This window comes from Lynx canadensis, chromosome C2 (assembly GCF_007474595.2).
Source record: "Lynx canadensis isolate LIC74 chromosome C2, mLynCan4.pri.v2, whole genome shotgun sequence".
Taxonomy (NCBI): Eukaryota; Metazoa; Chordata; class Mammalia; order Carnivora; family Felidae; genus Lynx; species Lynx canadensis.
Genome location: NC_044311.2, coordinates 88,770,191 through 88,789,961, shown reverse-complemented (window position 1 = coordinate 88,789,961; position 19,771 = coordinate 88,770,191). Strand labels below are relative to the sequence as shown.

At 45.6% G+C, this 19,771-nt stretch overlaps 1 protein-coding gene across 4 annotated transcripts in view; it reads left to right on the top strand.

Annotated features, from left to right (window-relative positions):
• The window catches only part of LOC115523298 (kalirin-like), a 116,837-nt gene that overhangs the window by 57,442 nt on the left and 39,624 nt on the right, over window positions 1–19,771 (top strand). For all 4 annotated transcript variants that reach the window (XM_030329211.1, XM_030329210.1, XM_030329208.1 and 1 more), the window contains exons 4-14: window positions 1,409–1,539; window positions 5,904–5,970; window positions 6,764–6,867; window positions 7,058–7,127; window positions 7,476–7,562; window positions 8,440–8,532; window positions 9,324–9,374; window positions 10,486–10,563; window positions 13,864–14,049; window positions 14,477–14,648; window positions 18,039–18,277. In XM_030329211.1, the coding sequence (XP_030185071.1) occupies window positions 1,409–1,539; window positions 5,904–5,970; window positions 6,764–6,867; window positions 7,058–7,127; window positions 7,476–7,562; window positions 8,440–8,532; window positions 9,324–9,374; window positions 10,486–10,563; window positions 13,864–14,049; window positions 14,477–14,648; window positions 18,039–18,277 (1,278 nt within the window). The remainder of the gene's footprint in view (window positions 1–1,408; window positions 1,540–5,903; window positions 5,971–6,763; window positions 6,868–7,057; window positions 7,128–7,475; window positions 7,563–8,439; window positions 8,533–9,323; window positions 9,375–10,485; window positions 10,564–13,863; window positions 14,050–14,476; window positions 14,649–18,038; window positions 18,278–19,771) is intronic.

The following is a 19,771-nucleotide window of genomic DNA, read 5'->3' as shown; positions in this document are numbered from 1 at the left end:
CTTGGGATTCTCTCTCTCCCTCTCTCTCTGCTCCTCTTCTGCTCACACATATGCTCTCTCTCTCTCAAAAATAAAAATAAATATTTAAAATTTTCAGCTTTAAGTCTTAATATTCCCCACCTGTTCTCATATAATGACTGGCCCATTGGGCACCTCATTTGCTTTTTGTTTCATTCCCCTGGACTTCGCCTACTTTTCTTTGGCCTATTGAAATAGAGCAGCTGAGAGAATTTGGACAGATACTCTAAGTGCAGGTTGTTTAAGACCATGCTGAAGCCTTTTGTTTCTCCTACCTTTTTGGACACTTTTTGATTTTTGTGATTTTAACCTTAGGGCTGATGTTTTCAAAGACTACCAAAGTGAAGCCTTCCCTTTGAGCCTCAGAGGCTGTTGTAAATAGGCGCCTTGTATGGATAGTTTGGACTAGACTCCCATATTTGTTTTGGAGTTGCTCACCTTGACCTTCATCTCCAGTCTTACTGTTTATCCACATTGCTTCTGCCAGTTTCCATAATGAAATGCTAAGCGTCACTGTGTGATCTTTCTTCAAGGACACCTGTAAAAATGCTAAGATCGGCCCCATTTTTGAGTATCCTTTTTGTTAACAGTTCCATCCAAGGACGAGGGTGAACATTTTTAATTTTTCAAGGGATCTACAACTTTTATCTCTGTCTATTCCATAGAAGTCTGTAGAAAGGAAAGATCTGATCTGAAAATTGAAAAAAACTAAAGCATACATGGGATAACTGTAGCTGTCTCACTTAAGATCATCCAGTGACTAGGAGATCTGGGGTTAGAATCCTTTGCCCTTAACTCTTGCTAGAGAACTGTAGTAATCCCTTTACTTTGTTTCTCAGTCCTGCAGCACCTTAATTAAAAGAAATTAAAGGGATTCATAAATGAAAGAAAACCCTTGGTAAATAACCTTAGCAAAGATATTTTTAGGAAAGGCTAAATCTATTGCTCTCTTTTTGTCTACATCTCATCGGCTCTTGGGGGGAAAATGTAGCTAATTTAACACACGTGGATTTAGCCAACCAGCTCTCCTATGACTACCCTCTCCTTATCAATTGGATAAGGACCATCAATTGATGGTCCTACAACTGATTAGCATTACTTCTGGTGCCCTTACCCAGAGATGTCACTTTTGACAATTTTCCTATGGCAGGAAATTGGTAGCCCGTGACACCAAGTTCCTCCTGATTGCCCAAGAAGGCGGCAGTTCTGGGCTGTCTGCTGCTGGAAGAGGGGGGTACCTAGCCTCCTGGTACCTCACTGACATTCAGTGAACACAGCCTTGGCCACTGACCAACCAACTCAGCTGCTGCTAGGCTAGAGGGGGACACGAGGGCTTCCAGATGACTTTTCAATGTACAGTTCTCTAAGGCTATTTTTCTCCTCTTTCCAGAGTCTAGAAGGAGGCTCATACCGGGGAAGCCTGAAAGACCCTGTAGGCTGCCTGAATGAGGGAATGACCCCACCCACACCTCCTAGAAACCTGGAAGAAGAACAGAAAGCCAAGGCCCTGAGGGGCAGGATGTAAGTGACTCCTCTAGATTCTATCCTGGTGCACATGTGTATGGTGAACAATGGGCTAAGGTCGGAGAAATTTGGGGGAGAATTACACTATGTTTCCATTGATATCATTCATTCTAAGTAAAGGTGACCTAGATCTGTGCAGTGTAGCATTGTGAACAAGGCACTGTAGTGGCACCGACTTTAAGAATTTTAGGCTGAGGTGTTTTCTGGGAGATAGCAGCAATGGCTGACCAAGTGTGGTTATAACCAAGGTCTGTTAGAAATTTAAAACATACTGATAAAAGGAAACCAACAAAGTTTAGGGAACTCTGGGACTATTACTATGCTCCCATATTAGAGAATCCATGGCAGAAAGTTGGAAGAGTTTCATCTGAGGAAACATTTCTCAAAATGAAGGGACATAGTATATAGGAAAAGGGAGCCATTGTGCCAGCCAGACAGGGCCTAGCTCCACTCCTTCTCTAAAGGTTTAGTTTTGCATCCATTTGTGGACTTAGCTCCAAGAGAATCTTTTCACTTTTTTAATAGTTGGGGGGAGGGGGGCGCAAATACAATTCACATTGCAGTCCATTTCACAAAAACCCATATATTATGCAAGGTTTGAGTTATCCACCCTGATGTGAAGTCAATCTTCTATTACTTGGGCTGATCAAGAAGATATCGGATACCATGAATGCAAAACCACAGTTCCTCCAAAACTTTAGTTTTCTTATTTAGGGTTTGACTCCGTGTTGGAAGCAGAGCTTCATGAGTCTTGGACATTGCCTGGTGTGTGTGAGATAGTAAGCACAGAGAACTGGTCCCTCCCTGTTGCTAATTAGTCTGTTTTCTCCCTCAGACTCCTCATCCCTTTAACCTGGTCACAGACATGAGGATTAGCAAAAGTGAGTGAGGCCAGGTCCTTGTGTTGCCTGAAAACAGGCCAAGTGAACATTTATAACTTTCTTTCCTAGGAAACTGAAGTAGAAATGTCATAGCCAAGGCCTGGCCTCAGAGCAGGGCTGTCACCTCACAGTGGAGCTGAGCAAGTGTCTCTTCAGTTCCATATTTACCCCTCAACTTTATGGGTACTCAGGGGAACCTCAAGAATGGAATAGAGATAGAAAAATACCATCTGCAAATGGAAATTTCCTAGGACTTACACAAAGCTTGTTCTCTTTCACTTCTAGAGTTGTTTTTACATAGATGAGAGCTGGAGCCAATGTTCCAGTCCTTTGCCAAGCCAAGTAAAACTCAGGTCAGGGAGGAGACCTTTGGGGTAGCAGGTGGTTCTTGGCAAAGCCTGTCACTGCTCTTGTCACTTCAGTTGGAAGGGCCCACGAGCAGTCATGGAAGCCATTGCCCTGCTTCCAGATGTGGTATTATCTGATTTTGCTCCAACAGGCAAAAGTCTGTTGCCTCTTTAACTCACTTTACCCATTTCTTCTCCCTCTTCTTATTCTCTTGCGTGAATCTACAGCTCTCCACATCCTGAGCTATCCTGAAAATCCAACTATTAGAGTATCTCATTGCTCTTGCTGTAACTTATGGCCACAATGAAAGAGAGTCTAATTGTGAAGACTGTGTGAGGCTAGAGGCTGGGTCCGGCAGGCAGGTACAGAGAATGGAGACTCAATACAGACATTGAAGGGTTAAATGGGAGCTCCATGGAGAAAAGATGAAAACAAAAGGAGAAGAAAAAAGGCTGAGAGTGGACTTGATTGTCCTGAAGTTTTAGTCACCCATTCATTCCATAACAGGTGTTGACGGCACCTGGGTGGCTTGGTTGGTTTAGCATCCGACTCTTGATTTCAGCTCAGGTCATCATCCCAGGTCATCAGATTGAGCCCCTCTAAAATTAAAAACTAAAAAAAATAGGTGTTGAATGCCTATTATGCACTAAGGCATAGGATATATCCGTGAATAAAATAAACAATAACAACAAAAGAAAAGTCCTTGCTCTCATGGCAAGTTTGCACCATAAAGGGAGAAATAATACAATAAGCAGAATAAAAATAAATTATTTAATATATTAGAAGCTGGGAAAAGAAAAAGTAGTGAGGGAGATTCAGAACATGGTTGGGGCCATGCTGCACTTTTAGATGGTTCTGACATTTGCACGAAGACCAAAAGGAGGTAAGGAATTAGCCATTAGCCATGGAGGAAAAGTGTTCTTGGCTGAGGCAACAGCCAGTGCAAAGGCTCTAAGAGATTTTCTGTGCAAGACCAGCTCTTCCCCACCATTGTGAAACACAGAGGTTAGAAGGAGGTCTGAGCTGTAGCTGGCAGAAGTTTTGTTGGACCGAAGGATAACATTTACCTCATAAAGAATCCTTACTAATAAGAACTGAACATTTTCTAAAATTGCATGATTATCAGTTCAGTTTTTTTGGCAATTGATCATGCATGGTCTTGTGATGCCTGTAACTTAAATCTTTTATGTACCTCTTCAGACTGTCTGGTAATGTGTCATTATCTCCCCAAGTGTTTCATCAGCCCTTCAAGGGAAGTGATGCCAGGTCCACTAGCAGCACCCAGTTTAATCAGTCCCCTTCCCTTCCCTCGAGGCTGGAAAGCCGAAGACAGCCCTCAATCTGTCAGCAGATAGCATAGGATAAAAATATCCCCTGGGGACAGAGAGCTGGACTTCATCTCCAGAGGGCCCTCCCAGCCCCAAATTCTGACTCCCACTTTCCTGTGGGTTTTCTTTTACCACTTTCTTCCAAGCAGTAACATGGGCCATGCTAAAGATATATTTAAATGCTTTTATTTGGCCTTGCCGGTTCCTTCCTGTGGCCTATAACGCATGATTGTGGATTGTGTGTGTTAGAGAGAGGAAACTGGTTGGAAGTACTGGGCATGCTGATAAAGAAGCGCATGTTCCTTTTGCTTTCTCCCTGTCACCCTGAGGCCCAGACCTGGGGATTCGTTGGCTTTTCTGTGTGGTATAGACCAAGAATTTCAGATGAATCGCTTCCTGGGTTCAGAACGGTTATAACCCTTATGCCGGGGGTCCCCTCTGGACATCCCAGAACTTTTTCCCTTCTGCCATTTGGGCCCAAAATGCAGTTGTGTGGCTCCAGGTGAAACTCTTTCAAACTTCACTAGGACGAGTCAGACTCCAGCAAGCTGCACAGCACCTAGCCTGCTCCAGTACATGGCCCTGAGTGTTTTATGTCCAGCTCTTTACTCTCTGGACAGAAAGAGAAGTGCTTGGTTTTGAGGCCCTGGGGACTCCAGAGAGCCAGTCTGAATAGTTTGCCAGGCAGCAGGTGACAATGAAAGAGCAGAGTCTTTGGACTCTGGTGCAATAGGTTCAAATCCCAACTCTGGTACAGACTTTGTCACCATGGGTAATATGGCCTCAGTAATTTTCATCCATATGAAATGGGGCTTATAGTACCTACCTTGATATAAGCATGAGAAAACCTAGATAAAGCACTAGCACAAAGTAAATGCTCCAAGAGGAGGAAATCATTAACAAGAAAGAAACCACGAAAGCAAGTGTCCTTGTAGTGGTTAACCCCCCCATCTGGTGGGTGAGGGGAGGCTGTTGCATGGAAAGTTGTGATTATGAGGTGTCGGCAGTCCATCTTTCTGGCCTTGACTGGGGGTTTTGCAGGCCAGTTACCAGGGACACCTCTCTGAGTAATTGTAACTTCTGTATCTCAGAAGCCTCACTTGGTATTGGTATCTCTGAGGCCTCAAAGGTTGTTTATCAAGCAAATGTCTTTCTCCTCTTGATAAGCAAAGAATGGAGTTGAAAGAAAGGAAGAAAAGCCTCACATTGATTCCTTAGCCACAAAGCTTTCATAACTCAGTTTTGCCAAAGTGCCTGTTATTCCTCCTGTCTTGTATCAACTCGACTGTTCAGTTATAGGTGAGGGAGGAAAGACCATTAAGAACAGAAAAAAAGGGGGGGCTGGCACCTGGATGGCTCAGCCAGTTGAGCATCTGACTCCTGATTTTAGCTCAGGTCACCATCTCCCTGTTCGTGGGATAGAGCCCCATGTTGGGCTCTGTGCTGACAGTGCAGAGCCTGCTTGGGATTCTCTCTTTCCCTCTCTCCCTGCCCCTCACCCCTCAAAATAAATAAATACATTTTTAAAAAGAACGGGAAGGAAAAGGAGGAGTCCTGACCATTGGTGTCCCTCTGGCTATTGTGTGCCACCTGGGAAAGCCCCTCTCAGCTCGGTGCCCTCCGCTCTTCAGCAGGACCCTGTCACAGGGAGAGCAACAGTAAACGCCTTCCAAGGGCTCCCAAGTGTGAGGTTTGAGGTGGTCTTCTCATAAAGGTGCCAAAGTAACTTTCCTGTCAACTTTTGTGCGAAGGTTTCTTGCTTCACAGTGAAGAGGGCCCTCATTGTTCTTAATCTCCTGCTCAGGTTTGTCTTGAATGAGCTGGTACAGACAGAAAAAGACTATGTCAAAGATCTGGGGATTGTGGTGGAGGTGAGTATGTGGCTTGGGGTGGGTCTGCGGTCACCCAACCAGGGGCATTTTGGACCCTACCTGGGCCGAGGGGTTTGTAACTTGAAGGTTACATGTTTTTAACTTAGTGTTGTTTACTCTCTCTGGGTATTTGCAGAAATTAAACGAAAAATAATAGATCAAATGAACTATGTAGGGTGTTTTTCCTTTTCTTTTTGAAATATCATGAGACATTCAGAGAGAGATGGGGTCCCAGATGTTGCAGCATTTATGGGAGCCTCTTGGTTAGAGTTGAGTCCTTTCACCTTGTTTTTGGTGACCAACTTTCTAACTTAAGAGTTCTTCTTTGGCATTTAACCATGTGGACATATATTCTTCAGAACTACCGGTCCCCATGGGCACTAAGCAGGACACTCCTAGTGAGAGCTTGAGGCTTAGAGTCTCCTTAGATTTTAAGAAGGATGTTTTGGCTACCCAGAGGACAAGCAAAAGTCCACGCGTAAGACAAGACCTTGGACAAGTCCATAGTTAGGGGTCAACTTGGTAGTATATAAAACAGCTCTCTCTCCTCAGGGATTTACTTTAGGGGCATTTAGATACTTGGGTGAGAAAGACTTTCTCTTAAGGGGCTGGAGACAACAAAAGGAACCCAGAGCTCTGTCAGAGTTGTGTCTGTCACTCTGCACGGGGTAAAGTCCTGGCTGCACACTGAGAAACCACGGAGAGTGGGCACTTACGCGGGGCTGCGGTATGGGGCTTGTCAAGAAAGCGGTCTCCTGAAAATGCCCTGCTGACCGCTGCCTCTGCCCTACAGGGCTTCATGAAGAGAATAGAAGAAAAGGGTGTCCCTGAGGACATGCGAGGAAAGGATAAAATCGTGTTTGGAAATATTCACCAGATTTACGACTGGCATAAGGAGTAAGTGCTACGTTGTCCTGAGGACCAGGGGACATCCTAGGAATCCAGGACCCTCCCACCCTCCCCCTGCATCTGGCCTTAGGGGTAGGGTAGGGTTTGGGGAGCCTCTGGTGTTGTTTATCTCCTCACCGAGAAATAATGCAGTTCTGAAGGACGTGGCTTCCTTCCCTTCCCCCCTCCCTCCTTTTAGTTTTTTCCTGGCTGAACTGGAAAAATGTATCCAGGAGCAAGACAGGCTGGCACAGCTCTTCATCAAACACGTGAGTTCTTCTTTCCCCCTCTCTGCCCACCCCCTCCGCCCACCCTCCTCACCCCCCCAACCCCCACCTGCTCCTGTGCTTGCCTCTGAAAATTCCTTCTCTCTCCTGCTCTTCCTCGACTTGCCTTCCCTCCTGTCCCTCTCTGAGTTGTTGCCTTTTTTGTAACCTCCTTGGCAATTTGAAAGATGGGCTCTTGCCTAGCGCACGTACTCTCCTACCGTCGATATTTAAGTGCCTTGGCGTGTCCCCGAAGTGTGGAGCGTGTCTGTTGTTCTCGGGGTGAGCAGACCAGCACCCCGGGAGCCCGAGGCGCAGGGTGCCTGAGTGCCTTCTTCCCTGCCTCTGCAGGAGCGGAAGCTGCACATCTACGTGTGGTACTGCCAGAACAAACCGCGCTCAGAGTACATCGTCGCGGAGTACGACGCTTACTTTGAAGTAAGCTGCTCGGGCTTTGCTGGGCCGGGTGGGGGAAGAAAGTCAGGCCAAAGCAGCCACATTCAGAAATGCCAGCCTTATCTATCCCCAGACCCCCCCATCCAGTGCCGCGACCCCTTTAGGACAGGGAGAGCTGGCTCGACGGGGCCGTCGGATTAGCTAGATTCCCGATGACCACCTTTCCTCGAGAGGAGCTGAGGCACCCAGGGTGTGGACAGCTCTCAGGAGCCTCTGTCTGTGGAATGACTGTCAGCCAGACACTGCTTCAGAAGCTCCGTCCCCCTTTGGTGACCCCAGCTCAGACCGTGCCCACACACTTCCTGCCAGTCCCTGGACACTGTGTGCAGAGGCCCCTCCTCCTTGTCCCCATGGTCCAAGTCACCCCATGCTCTCTGCTCTCGTTCCCAGAGGTTCTGTCAAGCACCATAAAGTGTTTGTTTTGCCCCAACCTGGAAATGCTTATTTTGCTGGAGGAGAGGCAAGGCTGTCCCTTGGAAAGAGCTCTCAGCTGAGTGTTTGCAGATCTGCATTGAGGGCCCAGCCCAAGAGGCCTATGTCCCAGGAGAAGCCCTTCATTCCTGATGTGGGCCCTGGAGCAGCAGAGAGAACAGAATACCCATCCCAGCTTGTCCCCAGGGCTGGGGTGAGGACACAGGGTGGAAAGTGCTAGACGTGCAGGATGGTGTGGCAATGTGTGCTGCATGTTGTTAATAACACATTGGCAGTTGTGTGGGCAACTCCACCTCTCGCGTGGGTTGAGGATTCTAAAACTTTATTGGCAAAAGCGAAGTCCTGTCTGTCTCACCTCGAACCCTAATCCCCAGGACCCCTGTTCTTTGGCTCTTTTTTCCCCTAACATATCTCCCTCACATTCCAGGAGGTGAAACAGGAGATAAATCAAAGGTTGACACTTAGTGACTTCCTTATCAAGCCCATTCAGAGAATCACAAAATACCAGTTGCTCCTCAAGGTAAGAGAGCTGTGAGCCCGGGTCAGAGCCGGAGAAGGGTCTTCTCCGGCTCTGAGCCAGTGAGCAGGTCAGCGTGAGGCTCAGTCTCCACCACACTTTCCCTGTGAACTAGCGGGGGCATCTGTGGGCTCTTACCTTGCCTCTTGGTTTCTTGTGTCAGCTCCGCCTCCAAATAAATTGCACGCAAGCCATTCCTGCCTTTAAGGTTGGTTTTTCGTTCACTGTCTTTCTTTCAATTCACTTTCTTCCTTTGTCACCATCACTGACTTGGGACTTTTAAAAAATAAAAAAATAGTAAGAGCATAAAAATAGAGCAACCACAAGGAGAAAGAAAAGCAAAGGCAAGACCCTCCCTCAAAAGCTTAGATGAGTAATACCTACAATTTGATCATATTTTACTTTTTACAATGGTTTAATTTCATTTGTCTTACAGAATATGAAGTAAATGGAAGAGAGAGGTTGAGCTTTCCTTTCTCCCAGCCTTTCTGGACATAACTCCCCCCCCCCCTTCCTGCTCACAGTCTCCCTCTCCCTTCTTCCCTCCCTCCCCACCTCCTTTTTCCCATAACTTTTAATCTCTGAGTATTTGGGGTTTTTCTCCATGTTGTTGTTTCCAATATGACTCATAAGTTCATATCTCAGCTTCTACAATGCACTGTCATGTCTGTTAGGGAGGAAAGTAGCCTGGGTATCATCACAGGTTTTATGATGCTGGGTTTTTTTTTATAGTGCTCTGTTTTCCTAACTGATGTCACCCTCCCGCACCCATCCCCGCTTCCCCCACTTGCTAGGACTTCCTGAGATACAGCGAGAAGGCTGGTTTGGAGTGTTCAGATATCGAGGTGAGTCTTTTGCTCACAACACTGGCTGCTCTGGGAGCCAGTGTTGGATATCTGTCTCTAACGGGGAAGAGCTGGCTCTAGAGGACCAGCGGTCCAGGCTAACTCCTCTCAGTGAGAGCCCCTTGCAAACAAGTGCTCCACAAGATGAGAAATGGCAAGTAATAATGAACACATTGAGTCTTTTTCTGGAACCCAAGAGTTCTGTCCTGGGACAGAGCAGAGTTTCACCCCACTCCTGTTCTCTATGTGGCTCTAGTGACATAGGATAAGAAAGGGGGGTATTTGAGTCCCCTGACATCCTTCAGAGATTGAGTGTTTCTTTTTTTTTTTTTTTTAATTTTTTTTTAACGTTTATTTATTTTTGAGACAGGGAGAGACAGCATGAATGGGGGAGGGTCAGAGAGAGAGGGAGACACAGAATTTGAAACAGGCTCCAAGCTCTGAGCTGTCAGCACAGAGCCTGATGCGGGGCTCGAACTCACGGACCGCGAGATCATGACCTGAGCCGAAGTCGGATGCTTAACCGACTGAGCCACCCAGGCGCCCCAGAGATTGAGTGTTTCAGTGTGCAGTTTTATCCATGAATCCAGGTACTCTTGGAGTTCAAAATATAATATATCCCATTTTCACTCCCTCTTCTACCCCCAAGGATTACTCCCTAAGTGAAGTCCTTTGAGACAATGTCGCCATGGGGATTATTTTAAGCCAGAGAGGTTATAGACCATTCTGGCATGTTATTTTAGGTTCAAACCTCTAGTGTTTCGCAAACCAGGCTAAGCTGTTGCTTAGGCAGCGAAGAAGCAACAAAGAAGAAAGAAAATATGAGAAGGAAAGAGAATTGCTAAATGAAAGTGGGAAGGAGGAAAAGGCAGACTGGGTAGCGTGCCCCCCACAGGTGGTCACTGGTTCACTTGGAGCCCTATACTGATGACCAACACCCAAGCTAGAACAGAAACCCCTGCCCTTTTCTAGGAGTGGGTGGCAGGGACCAGTGTCCTTTCCTAGAATGAAGGAGCCGCTAGGAGGTCCCTGACTTCCAGCACGGAATTGCCTTAAGCTTCCTGCATGAGTGTTCATCCCCTTCCTGAGCCGCTGTTGTTCTTTCCCACAGAAAGCAGTGGAGTTAATGTGCCTTGTTCCAAAACGCTGCAATGACATGATGAATCTGGGACGCCTGCAGGGCTTTGAGGTGAGCCCTTAAGAATGCTTCCGAGCCTCTCTCTTCTGGACAGCGGGAGCCTGGGCTGTGAGGCAGTTTCCCTTTGAAGCCCTGTGCCCGCCTCCGCTGCCGCCTCCACTTACCATCTGTGCCTTTGTCCCAGGTCCCTCTGGCTCACGGGCCCAGAAGATTTATCTAATTAGGATATGCAGTGATAGGGCAGTGAGAGAAAGTTAGAGAGCAGTCCACAAAGCTGGAGTCACAATTCCAATGGGGCTGGAAAGACCCAAAGTTCCTTGTAACTGTGGACCTGGCAGCAACCTCTTTCCTTTCTTGCTTGCTTGAGGAGTGAGTGCTGGGAATTTGAGGGAGCACAGAACTATGGGATGGCAGTACACCTGAGGAAAATTGGAACACATTTTTTTTCTTAGAGAGGATGCTTCTAATAAAGAGATGCACATATTGGCTGGCTTTTCAGTTAAATGAACATTTAAAGCTTTAACACATCATGTGCACATTTCTATTCTTTAAAGAAGAGAACCAAGTCTTAAGAGAAACAGCTAGAAGTCCCCAAAATTTTGGCTTCTGTGAATGAACTAGTTTGCTAGGGCTGCTATAACAAAGTCCCACCAGGTGGCTTAAACAACAGAATTTATCGTCTCATTTTTCCGGAGGCTAGGAGTCTGAGATCAAGGATAGGCAGCGGTGGTTCCTTCTGAAGGCTGTAAGAGATGGATCTGACCAGGCCTCCCTCCTTGGGATGTAGATTGCTGTCTTCATGTTCACATGACATTCTTCTTGTGTCTTCACGTTGTCCTCCCTCTGCACATTTTTCTGTGTCCAACTCTTCCTTTTTTATAAGGATACCAGTGATGTTCGAGTAGCACTTACCATAATGACCTCACTTTAACTTCATTCCCTCTGTAAAGACCTTATGTCCCAATATGGTCACATTCTGAGATACTGGGGGGTTAGGACTTCAACATATGAATTGGACAGGGGGAGTAATTCAGCCAATAAAGGTGAACCTTTGAAGAAAAAATTGACTTTCCTACTTTAAGCTTGCTAAGTGGCTGCTGTTAGTTTATATCCAAACCTCATATGCTAACTACATATAATCTGAGAATTAATGTGATAAAATTGGAACTGACACAATTATTGACTGGTATTTAATAATTGTTGAGGAACTTAGAAAAAGGTGGGGATCTTCTAATCCTGTTTCCTGATAATCCTGCAACCTAAGACTTTATTACTTTCTAGAGAAAAGGGGTTCCTAGAAGTTGAGATAATAAGAAAGTAAAAGCTTTTTTTCCTTGGCTAAATTAAAATAGAAAAGAAAGGAAAGGAAAGGAAAGGAAAGGAAAGGAAAGGAAAGGAAAGGAAAGGAAAGGAAAGGAAAGGGCAGCAGACTTGTCTATAAGTAAATTTAGGAGATGCTACATTCAGGTTTGGGTTAATTAGTTGGATTCATGATATTCTTGAGCCAAATTCTCTTGTCCTCCTTGCCCTCCAAGGCCTTTCTGGTGTCCCTGTCTGCCACTGCTTTGTTATGACCAGGAACTATGTGGAGTTTTTCTTTGCTGTTTATTTTTCATAGATTCCTGATTCTCCACGGTACACCTGTGGCGTTAGAGTAAGCAGGGGTTTGCAGCAGAAATCTACTCTGCATTCTTACATGGTTTTCCTCTAGTCACACTGGATGAACTTTTACACTTTTTCCCTTGGGGCTATGCTAGGTCTGAGGCTATTCTGAACAAACCAAGTAATCCCTTTTGGTCTTAAGCCTTGATGTCCCCGTGTTTCTGAGGAGGAGTCTGGCTTGACCTTCTCTGAGTCTTTGGAGGTGCTGACCACTAACAGGGGAAGAGCATCTGACTGTGTTGGCTCAAGTTAGACTCCACAGGAGCTGTGTCGTGCATACACGTGTATGTCCACAGAAGGCCACACACAGACTGCAAAATTACCTTCTCTTTTCAGTCAAACACCACCATCTCCTTTTTCCATCCAGTCGCAGGGAATCTTCTTTGCATTCCTTCAGCTAATTAAGAAGGGCCATGAATGTCCCTACGTCCTTTCTGAAGCCCAGGGCTTTAGACCAGGGAGAAGTTAGCCTCCCCACTTAGAGACTCTCTGTCTTTTAAATCCTCTAGCTTTCCCTTCAGCATCAGCAGGGCTATCATTCATGGGTCAGGTTCTTATGTAATATTAATAGAGCTTTTAGAGCTTTCCTGGCTAGCTGGTCACTGGCTTAATATTAACTCTGGACCAGGAGAGAGATAAGCCTGTTTGGCTGCCGACCTTGGCAATAAGGAGCCATGATCCAAGCAGAGGGCAGGCATTTCTCAGGAATAGGGAAGAAAAATGACCCATGTGCCGGGTACTGTTTGGAATAAGACATCATGTGCAGCAAATGGCCCACATTTTTACTGAAGGATGAAAGTCGTCACCTGAGAGAGTATGGTTCAGAGGTGGCCCTCTGGCTGCTATCTCAGGTGTCGGCATGTTCTTGCTGAAGAACAGTAGAGAAAGCAGGGGTCTCCAATAGCATCTCTGAAGACCTGCTGGGCTGGGCCATATTCCCTTTGAAGATGTGAAGATGTCTCTGAAAATCGGGTTAGAAACTGGCAAACCAAATAGGCTCCACTACCTAGGCTGGCAAGTGACCTGCTAGCTGGAAGCATTTTAAGAAGGATCACAGGACCCAAAGAAATATCTATCAGCTTATAAAACATGGGCACCTGTGTATGGTACTCCAACTTCACCTATTGATCGGTAGCAGGAGACTAAGACTTCAGAATTAGACTACTTCTAAGACTTCATCCTGAAATAACAGATGGAGAGGAGAGCAGCCCAATTCAGATTACCTGTGGTCCTGCCTGTATCACTTCCCTTGGCCACAGGTTGGTTTGTGGCCATAAGGGTAGCCGAGGTCCTTGGCCCATGCTGCGAGGGAGCCAGGAAGGCAACAGTTCTCAGAGCCCTAGGGGCAGAAAGGCTACAGGTGTCCCCTACTTTCTGCTCTCCTTTTAATAAAAAATAAGAAGATCCAGGATAATTCCTGAACATCTTTTTAGCTAATAATTTTACCTTTCTTCCTTCTGGCATTTTCTCAGAGCTGCTTCTTAGTGGTTTCTTTCCCTTTTCCCCCAGAGCTCTGTATCTGCCCTAGCTGAATGGATGGGTCTTAATTCAGTCTCTTACTAGAGTCCTGGGGCTTTTAGTGCCAGGTCTGTTGTCTGTGTCCTCAGTGGGGCAGGTCCTGTGGACCCAGAGGGCTGTGGCCCCCTGCCGGGTTTTCGCTTCCTTCACCCCAGCACCTCCTTCCATCAGGGCACCCTGACCGCTCAGGGGAAGCTGCTGCAGCAGGACACGTTCTATGTGATTGAGCTGGACGCAGGCATGCAGTCCCGGACCAAGGAGAGGCGCGTGTTCCTCTTTGAGCAAATCGTTATCTTCAGTGAACTGCTAAGGAAGGGATCCCTCACCCCGGGCTACATGTTCAAAAGGAGCATCAAGGTAAGGCTCCCAGTGGGGATGACAAAGAGCAAGGAAGAGCCAAACCCAGGGAGCTGCTTCCCTGAGACAGAGACCTGGCATGAGTACCAATTCACAACCTTGACAGTCTTTCAGCCCAACATGCAGGGGGCATGAAGGTTAAATATTTTGAAAGAAAAAGACTGGCTGAGTGCAGGTCCTACAGATCCTGCAGGCTCTCCAGTGCCGTGTCATTCATCAAAGACAGAAACCAAAGTATTTAGCTATTAGATCCAGGACAAAATTGTGGAAATGTCTCCTGAAATAAAAACTTTGAGGAAGTATAATATGTTGTTGATTTTTTTTTAATATAATTTATTGTGAAGATGGCTAACATACAGTGTATACAGGGTGCTCTTGGTTTTTCAAACCACTTAAATACCAAAAGAATCGACTTGGGTTCTTCCAGATGAATTACTTGGTCCTGGAGGAGAACGTGGACAATGACCCCTGCAAGTTTGCCCTCATGAACAGGGAGACTTCAGAGAGGGTCATTCTGCAAGCTGCCAACGCGGACATCCAGCAGGCCTGGGTGCAGGACATCAATCAAGTCTTAGAAACACAGCGAGACTTCCTAAATGGTAGGTATCAGTGGGCCTGGCTTCCAGCAGCCATTTTTAGGGAACCCCATGCCTCTGAGCTTCCTTGTGTCTGGGCTCATGGTGACTTCATGAGCCCAGATGACATTTTATGTGGATGACAAACTTGTAGTTTTCAGGAACACTTTGTTTAGATTTTTTCTAAGCCTGAATACACCAGTGGAACAGATGGAACATGATAAAGAAACCCCAACTTTCCAAAAGAAGAGCTATTCTCTAGAGTCTAGACATAGGGTGTATGCTTTGTGGCCAGCTGCCAGTTGGTATTAATTGTGGCAAAAGGCTGAGTTGGGCACATCAACGATCAGTGACCTATGTTTTCCCATTTGGTGGCTAACGGCTGGTACTTTCTCAGGTTCTCTGGTGTTACCTAGCAAATACTGGGAGTTTGACAGATCAGTGCGAGAGCATAGATGAGTCCTCTTGCTGGCCAACCTGAGCCCTTTCAAATGAGAGGTGATCACTGAATTTCAGTAATACTTTGAAACTTTTCAGAACAGATGACTACACACAGAATATACCTCGCTACGGACCCTGCAGGAGCCCCCTAACCAGAAATGGCATTGCTACCTTGTTTACGTTTCTATATTTTTTTCACTGCTGGGATTGTCTTCATGTTGAGCTTGGCATGTGAGAGGAAGTATAGGGTGTTAAACTAGCATTCACCTCTCAAGCTGATGAGCTCAGAAGTTTCTCTGAGCAGAAACAGAGCTTGAAGTTGAAGGCAGAATATAACCAGTAATGAAGTTACCCCAGAGACTCAGCAAGCACGTATGGCTGTATGTACACACACACGTGCACGCACACACACACGTGCACACACAGACTCAGTGAGCACATATGCTTGTATGTACACACACATGCAAACACATGCACAAACTGAGCAAGCATATATGCCCATACACGCACACACACACACACACACACACACACACAGATCCACTATCAGATGTGTCACCTCTTGCCAGTACTGGAATCTGGACTCTTTCCAATGGCGCAAACAGCACTTGATGGGTGTCCGGCATGGACCTGAATGCTATGGGGGAAAGATGAAAGGTGACATGCCATTTAGGACTGTGGGCAGGTCACGACATTTCTCTGGGCCTCTGTTGGCTCATTGTGTGAAAAAGAGGGACGATCTACTCTGCCCACGCTGCACATACTGTGTGCGCCTGCCAGCGGTACTGGGAGCAGGCAGACACGGCCAGCTCCCTATAGCGTCAGTCTTACTCCTAGAACTTTGAATTAATACCTTTGTTGATAAAACAGTTTTGTGCAAAAAAGAGCATGTATATAAAATATGTCATTATATTGCATTCTATTAGTTAAGCATTTCTGATTCTAAGCCACAATGAGATGTTTAAGTTTATCAAGTCAGTACAAAAGACAAATAAGAAAAAAATTGAAACTAGAAATAATTGAAGTAACAATAATGGCTCACACATGTTGAGTCCTTTCTCTGTGCCAGATATGATGCTAAGCAAGTATTCACATGTATCATCACATTTAATCCTCATGTCAACATGGAAAGGTAAGTCCTATCACCCTGTCATTTTCAGGTGAGGAAAAGGAGTCACGGAGGTTAGTAAACTTGTCCAAGATCACAAAAACAGTAGGTGATAGAAAAAGGACTTGAACCCAGAACCGTATAACTTAAAATTAGGCTTTTAACCACAAACTACAGATAGTTGCTAATGGTAGGGCACGCATGTATCTATGAACTCCCTAGCAAACAAAGCAAAGAAAGAAACAGGATCAGGCATAAGAGGCTGTATATCAGCCAGAAACAAACCCTCTCAGGAGGGATTAGCTTCCCTGCTCCTAAGACCTGAGCTATACAAACTGAGACTGACTAGCAGAAGAACAGAGGCTCGCTGTGTCATTCATTTAAAAAGCCATATTACTTTGAAACACTTCAGCACAGTTATTACACCTAATCAAGTAATACCCCAATTCCATGTGATGAGTACTGATTCATGAAGTTAGTTCAATAAGGCCTGCTTCCAAACTCCCTGCTATCTACTTGAAACTTAGAACTGCATTTCTTTGGGCATAATCAGTGATTCAGACTTTTACATGGTTCCAAGAGATCTTTCTCTTAATTATAGTGAATTATGGAGATATTACTGAACTCGATTACCAATACCTAAATATTTAATGCCTACAGAACACCAGGGAGAAAGGCTGAGCTCTGGCAAGAGCCTGTTTTATCCTTTGACACACTCAGGAGACAAGGATGTGATGATAGAGTAGGGCTAGCCTTTTACTTACAGAGGCATATGCAGGCATCTCAGGGCCAATCTTTCCCTCCTGAGACCTCAAAGAGAAGTGTGAATCCTATGTTGAGTCCTACTGAAGCACACACTTATTGCTATAGAAATATCCCTATAATTGAAAGTTCTCTGGGCCCCAACTGTTAACCTACTTAAATATTTGTTGCAGAAAATACTGATAAAAATGACAAAATTGGGCCAGCTGTGGAAGTCATTATTACAGAATTTGACCTGTATGATTTTTGCCTGGCTATACCTCTTTAGCACTCAAGCCTTTGAACTTTCTTATTTTAAACTCTGTAAAACAAAGCTCATGTCTTTCCTCTGTCTCCTGAGTTCCACTGACGACCATTCTGCCAGACCCCAAACCCGAGTGACCGTCAGTTCTTGGCTTCTTCTCCCATCCAGGCTGTGGCAGAGTCTAATCTCCCTCTGAACACCTGCCACGTCATATCCATTCTACATTTTCATTGGCTCTGCTCCGCTTGGGTCGCTGGCTTGCCACTGTCTCATGGTTTCTCCAGCCCTCCTCCCAACTGCTGCTCCAAGGCTAATATTCCTCAAAATGTGGCTCTGGCAAGAGAATTTCAGATGTTCAACTTCATTTAATCCAATCACTTCTCAAGATCTTTGGAATTAAACCCAGCCTCGTTAGCAGGGCTTTGCAGATTTTTCAGTCATGGTGCCAACAACCTCCCTTATGTCTCATCTCTTCCTCCACCGATGGTCTTCTGCTGCAGGTGGTCTGACTCCATCCTGTTGCCCAGACACACTTCACACTTGCCTACCTCCTGCACAGTCTGAAGCTTAGTACCACCACCACCCCCATAGAAGTGTCCACCCACACGCATGCACACACTTCTCTCCATCCTTTTGCACAGCACTTTGTACCTCATATATGGCACCATTTCGTTTTTGCATTTCCATCATTAAGGTAGGTTTCTTCGTCCTCACGGTAGATCATAAGTTCCTTAAAAACAAGAATAGTGTCTCCCTCGTGTATTACCATTATGCCTGGCATAAAGCCTGTGTGTACTAAGCTTCCAAATCCTTGTGAGATTCCTAGACCTCAGAGTAACTGTCTGCTCTTACCCTGTAGCACTACAGTCGCCCATTGAGTACCAGCGGAAAGAAAGGAACACAGCTGTGATGAGGTCCCAGCCATCTAGAGTTCCCCAAGCCAGCCCCAGGCCCTACTCCTCTGTCCCCGGGGGCTCTGACAAGCCCCCAAAGGGCTCCAGCTATAACCCGCCTCTGCCACCCCTGAAGATATCTACCTCCAATGGCAGTCCAGGGTTTGACTATCACCAGCCTGGGGACAAGTTTGAGGCCACCAAGGTAAGTGACAGCCTATTACCCCCAGCCTCACCACTCTGAGGGCACAGCCTCTGTGCTCACTTTAGAAAAAAGAAGTAGCTTCTTTTTATGCTGCTCATTTACCAGAACAACCCACTGAATATAGCCTAGTCTCAATTATTTCTCTTTCTTCCCCTACAAATTGAGTGAGTTAGACCAGTTCCCTGTGCTCAGACATTCTGTGTTAAAGAGCTATTGTCATCTGCAGAAACCCTGCAGATATAAGGTAATATTGTAGTGGCAATGATGACTTATACCAGAGTAGTTGTGCTTTGGATCACCTAAAAGTCACAACTCTAGTGTTTGACGTCTGAAAGAGATCATGCTTTCTAATGATGAGCTGCTGAAGTGAGCTCACAGTCCTTTGCCCTCCACTGATGGATGCAGTGCGGGGAAATGGGTCATCTGTGTGTGAATTGGAAAAGCAGGTTTGGATTAGACATTTATCACAGATAATCCACAATTTAAACATCACTGTGAGGACGGCATAGAACTAACGGTAGACCCGTCCACACAGCTGTGTAGGACCCTACAAAGTGGTAGGCATGGGAATAAATGGGAAAAGTGCTAGATTAGGAATTCAGGCAATCTGGGTTCCAACCCAAATTCTGTAACTCACTTGCCCTAGAACCTCAGGCAGTTCATTAATCTCATTAGGCCTCAGTTGCCTCTAGAACTCAATGGGTCTGTGAACAGGAACGTCTACATTTTTTTTTACTTACATGTTCTGATTTTATACTTTTATTTGTTTTATCCAAATTATTGGATGATATTGATTTTTTAATTATTAATGAAAATATTTTTAAAAAATCAACTATTAATATCCAAGTTCAATTCTGTATTAGACTAACTGTACTGACCTATTTCATCATATTACCTGGAAATGATTTTCTACCTTAAAAACTCCTTGTGAATTAGGTGAAGTCATAACGGCCTTTTGTCAAATTTATTGAAGAATTTCTGGCTCTCATCGTGCTCTGTGAGGTAGCCAGGCCTCCATGGGAGGTACAGGTCTAGAAGTAGCTTTCCTGGTATAGTCATGTGAAAAAGCCACAGAGGTATGACCTCTTGTTTTAATGAACACAGGCAGGACCAGAGGAGTTTTGTTCCCACTAGAGTTGGGTCAGGGTAGGTCATGGTCTTGCCATTGAACTGGGCAAATATCTCATTGTTACTTCTGTCTCAAAGGAGATCAGAATGTAGCAGGAAACTGATGCTTTTTCACAAAGAAGAAAAAATGTTTCAGAAGGTCTGTCTTCTTTCCATTAGGGGGGTGTGACCCTGACCTGACCTTTGCCCTGACCTCACTCTGCCCAACTGCTTATGTATCCCTGTGCCACCCTTTTCCTTACATTAGAGGATGCTGGCAGGAAGGTTGCATGCTAGTGAGGGGCTTCCAGGTGGAAGGTGTGTTTATGCTTTTCCCTAGGCTGGACAGTTCTCTACCCATTCACCCCTGATTATAATATTATATAC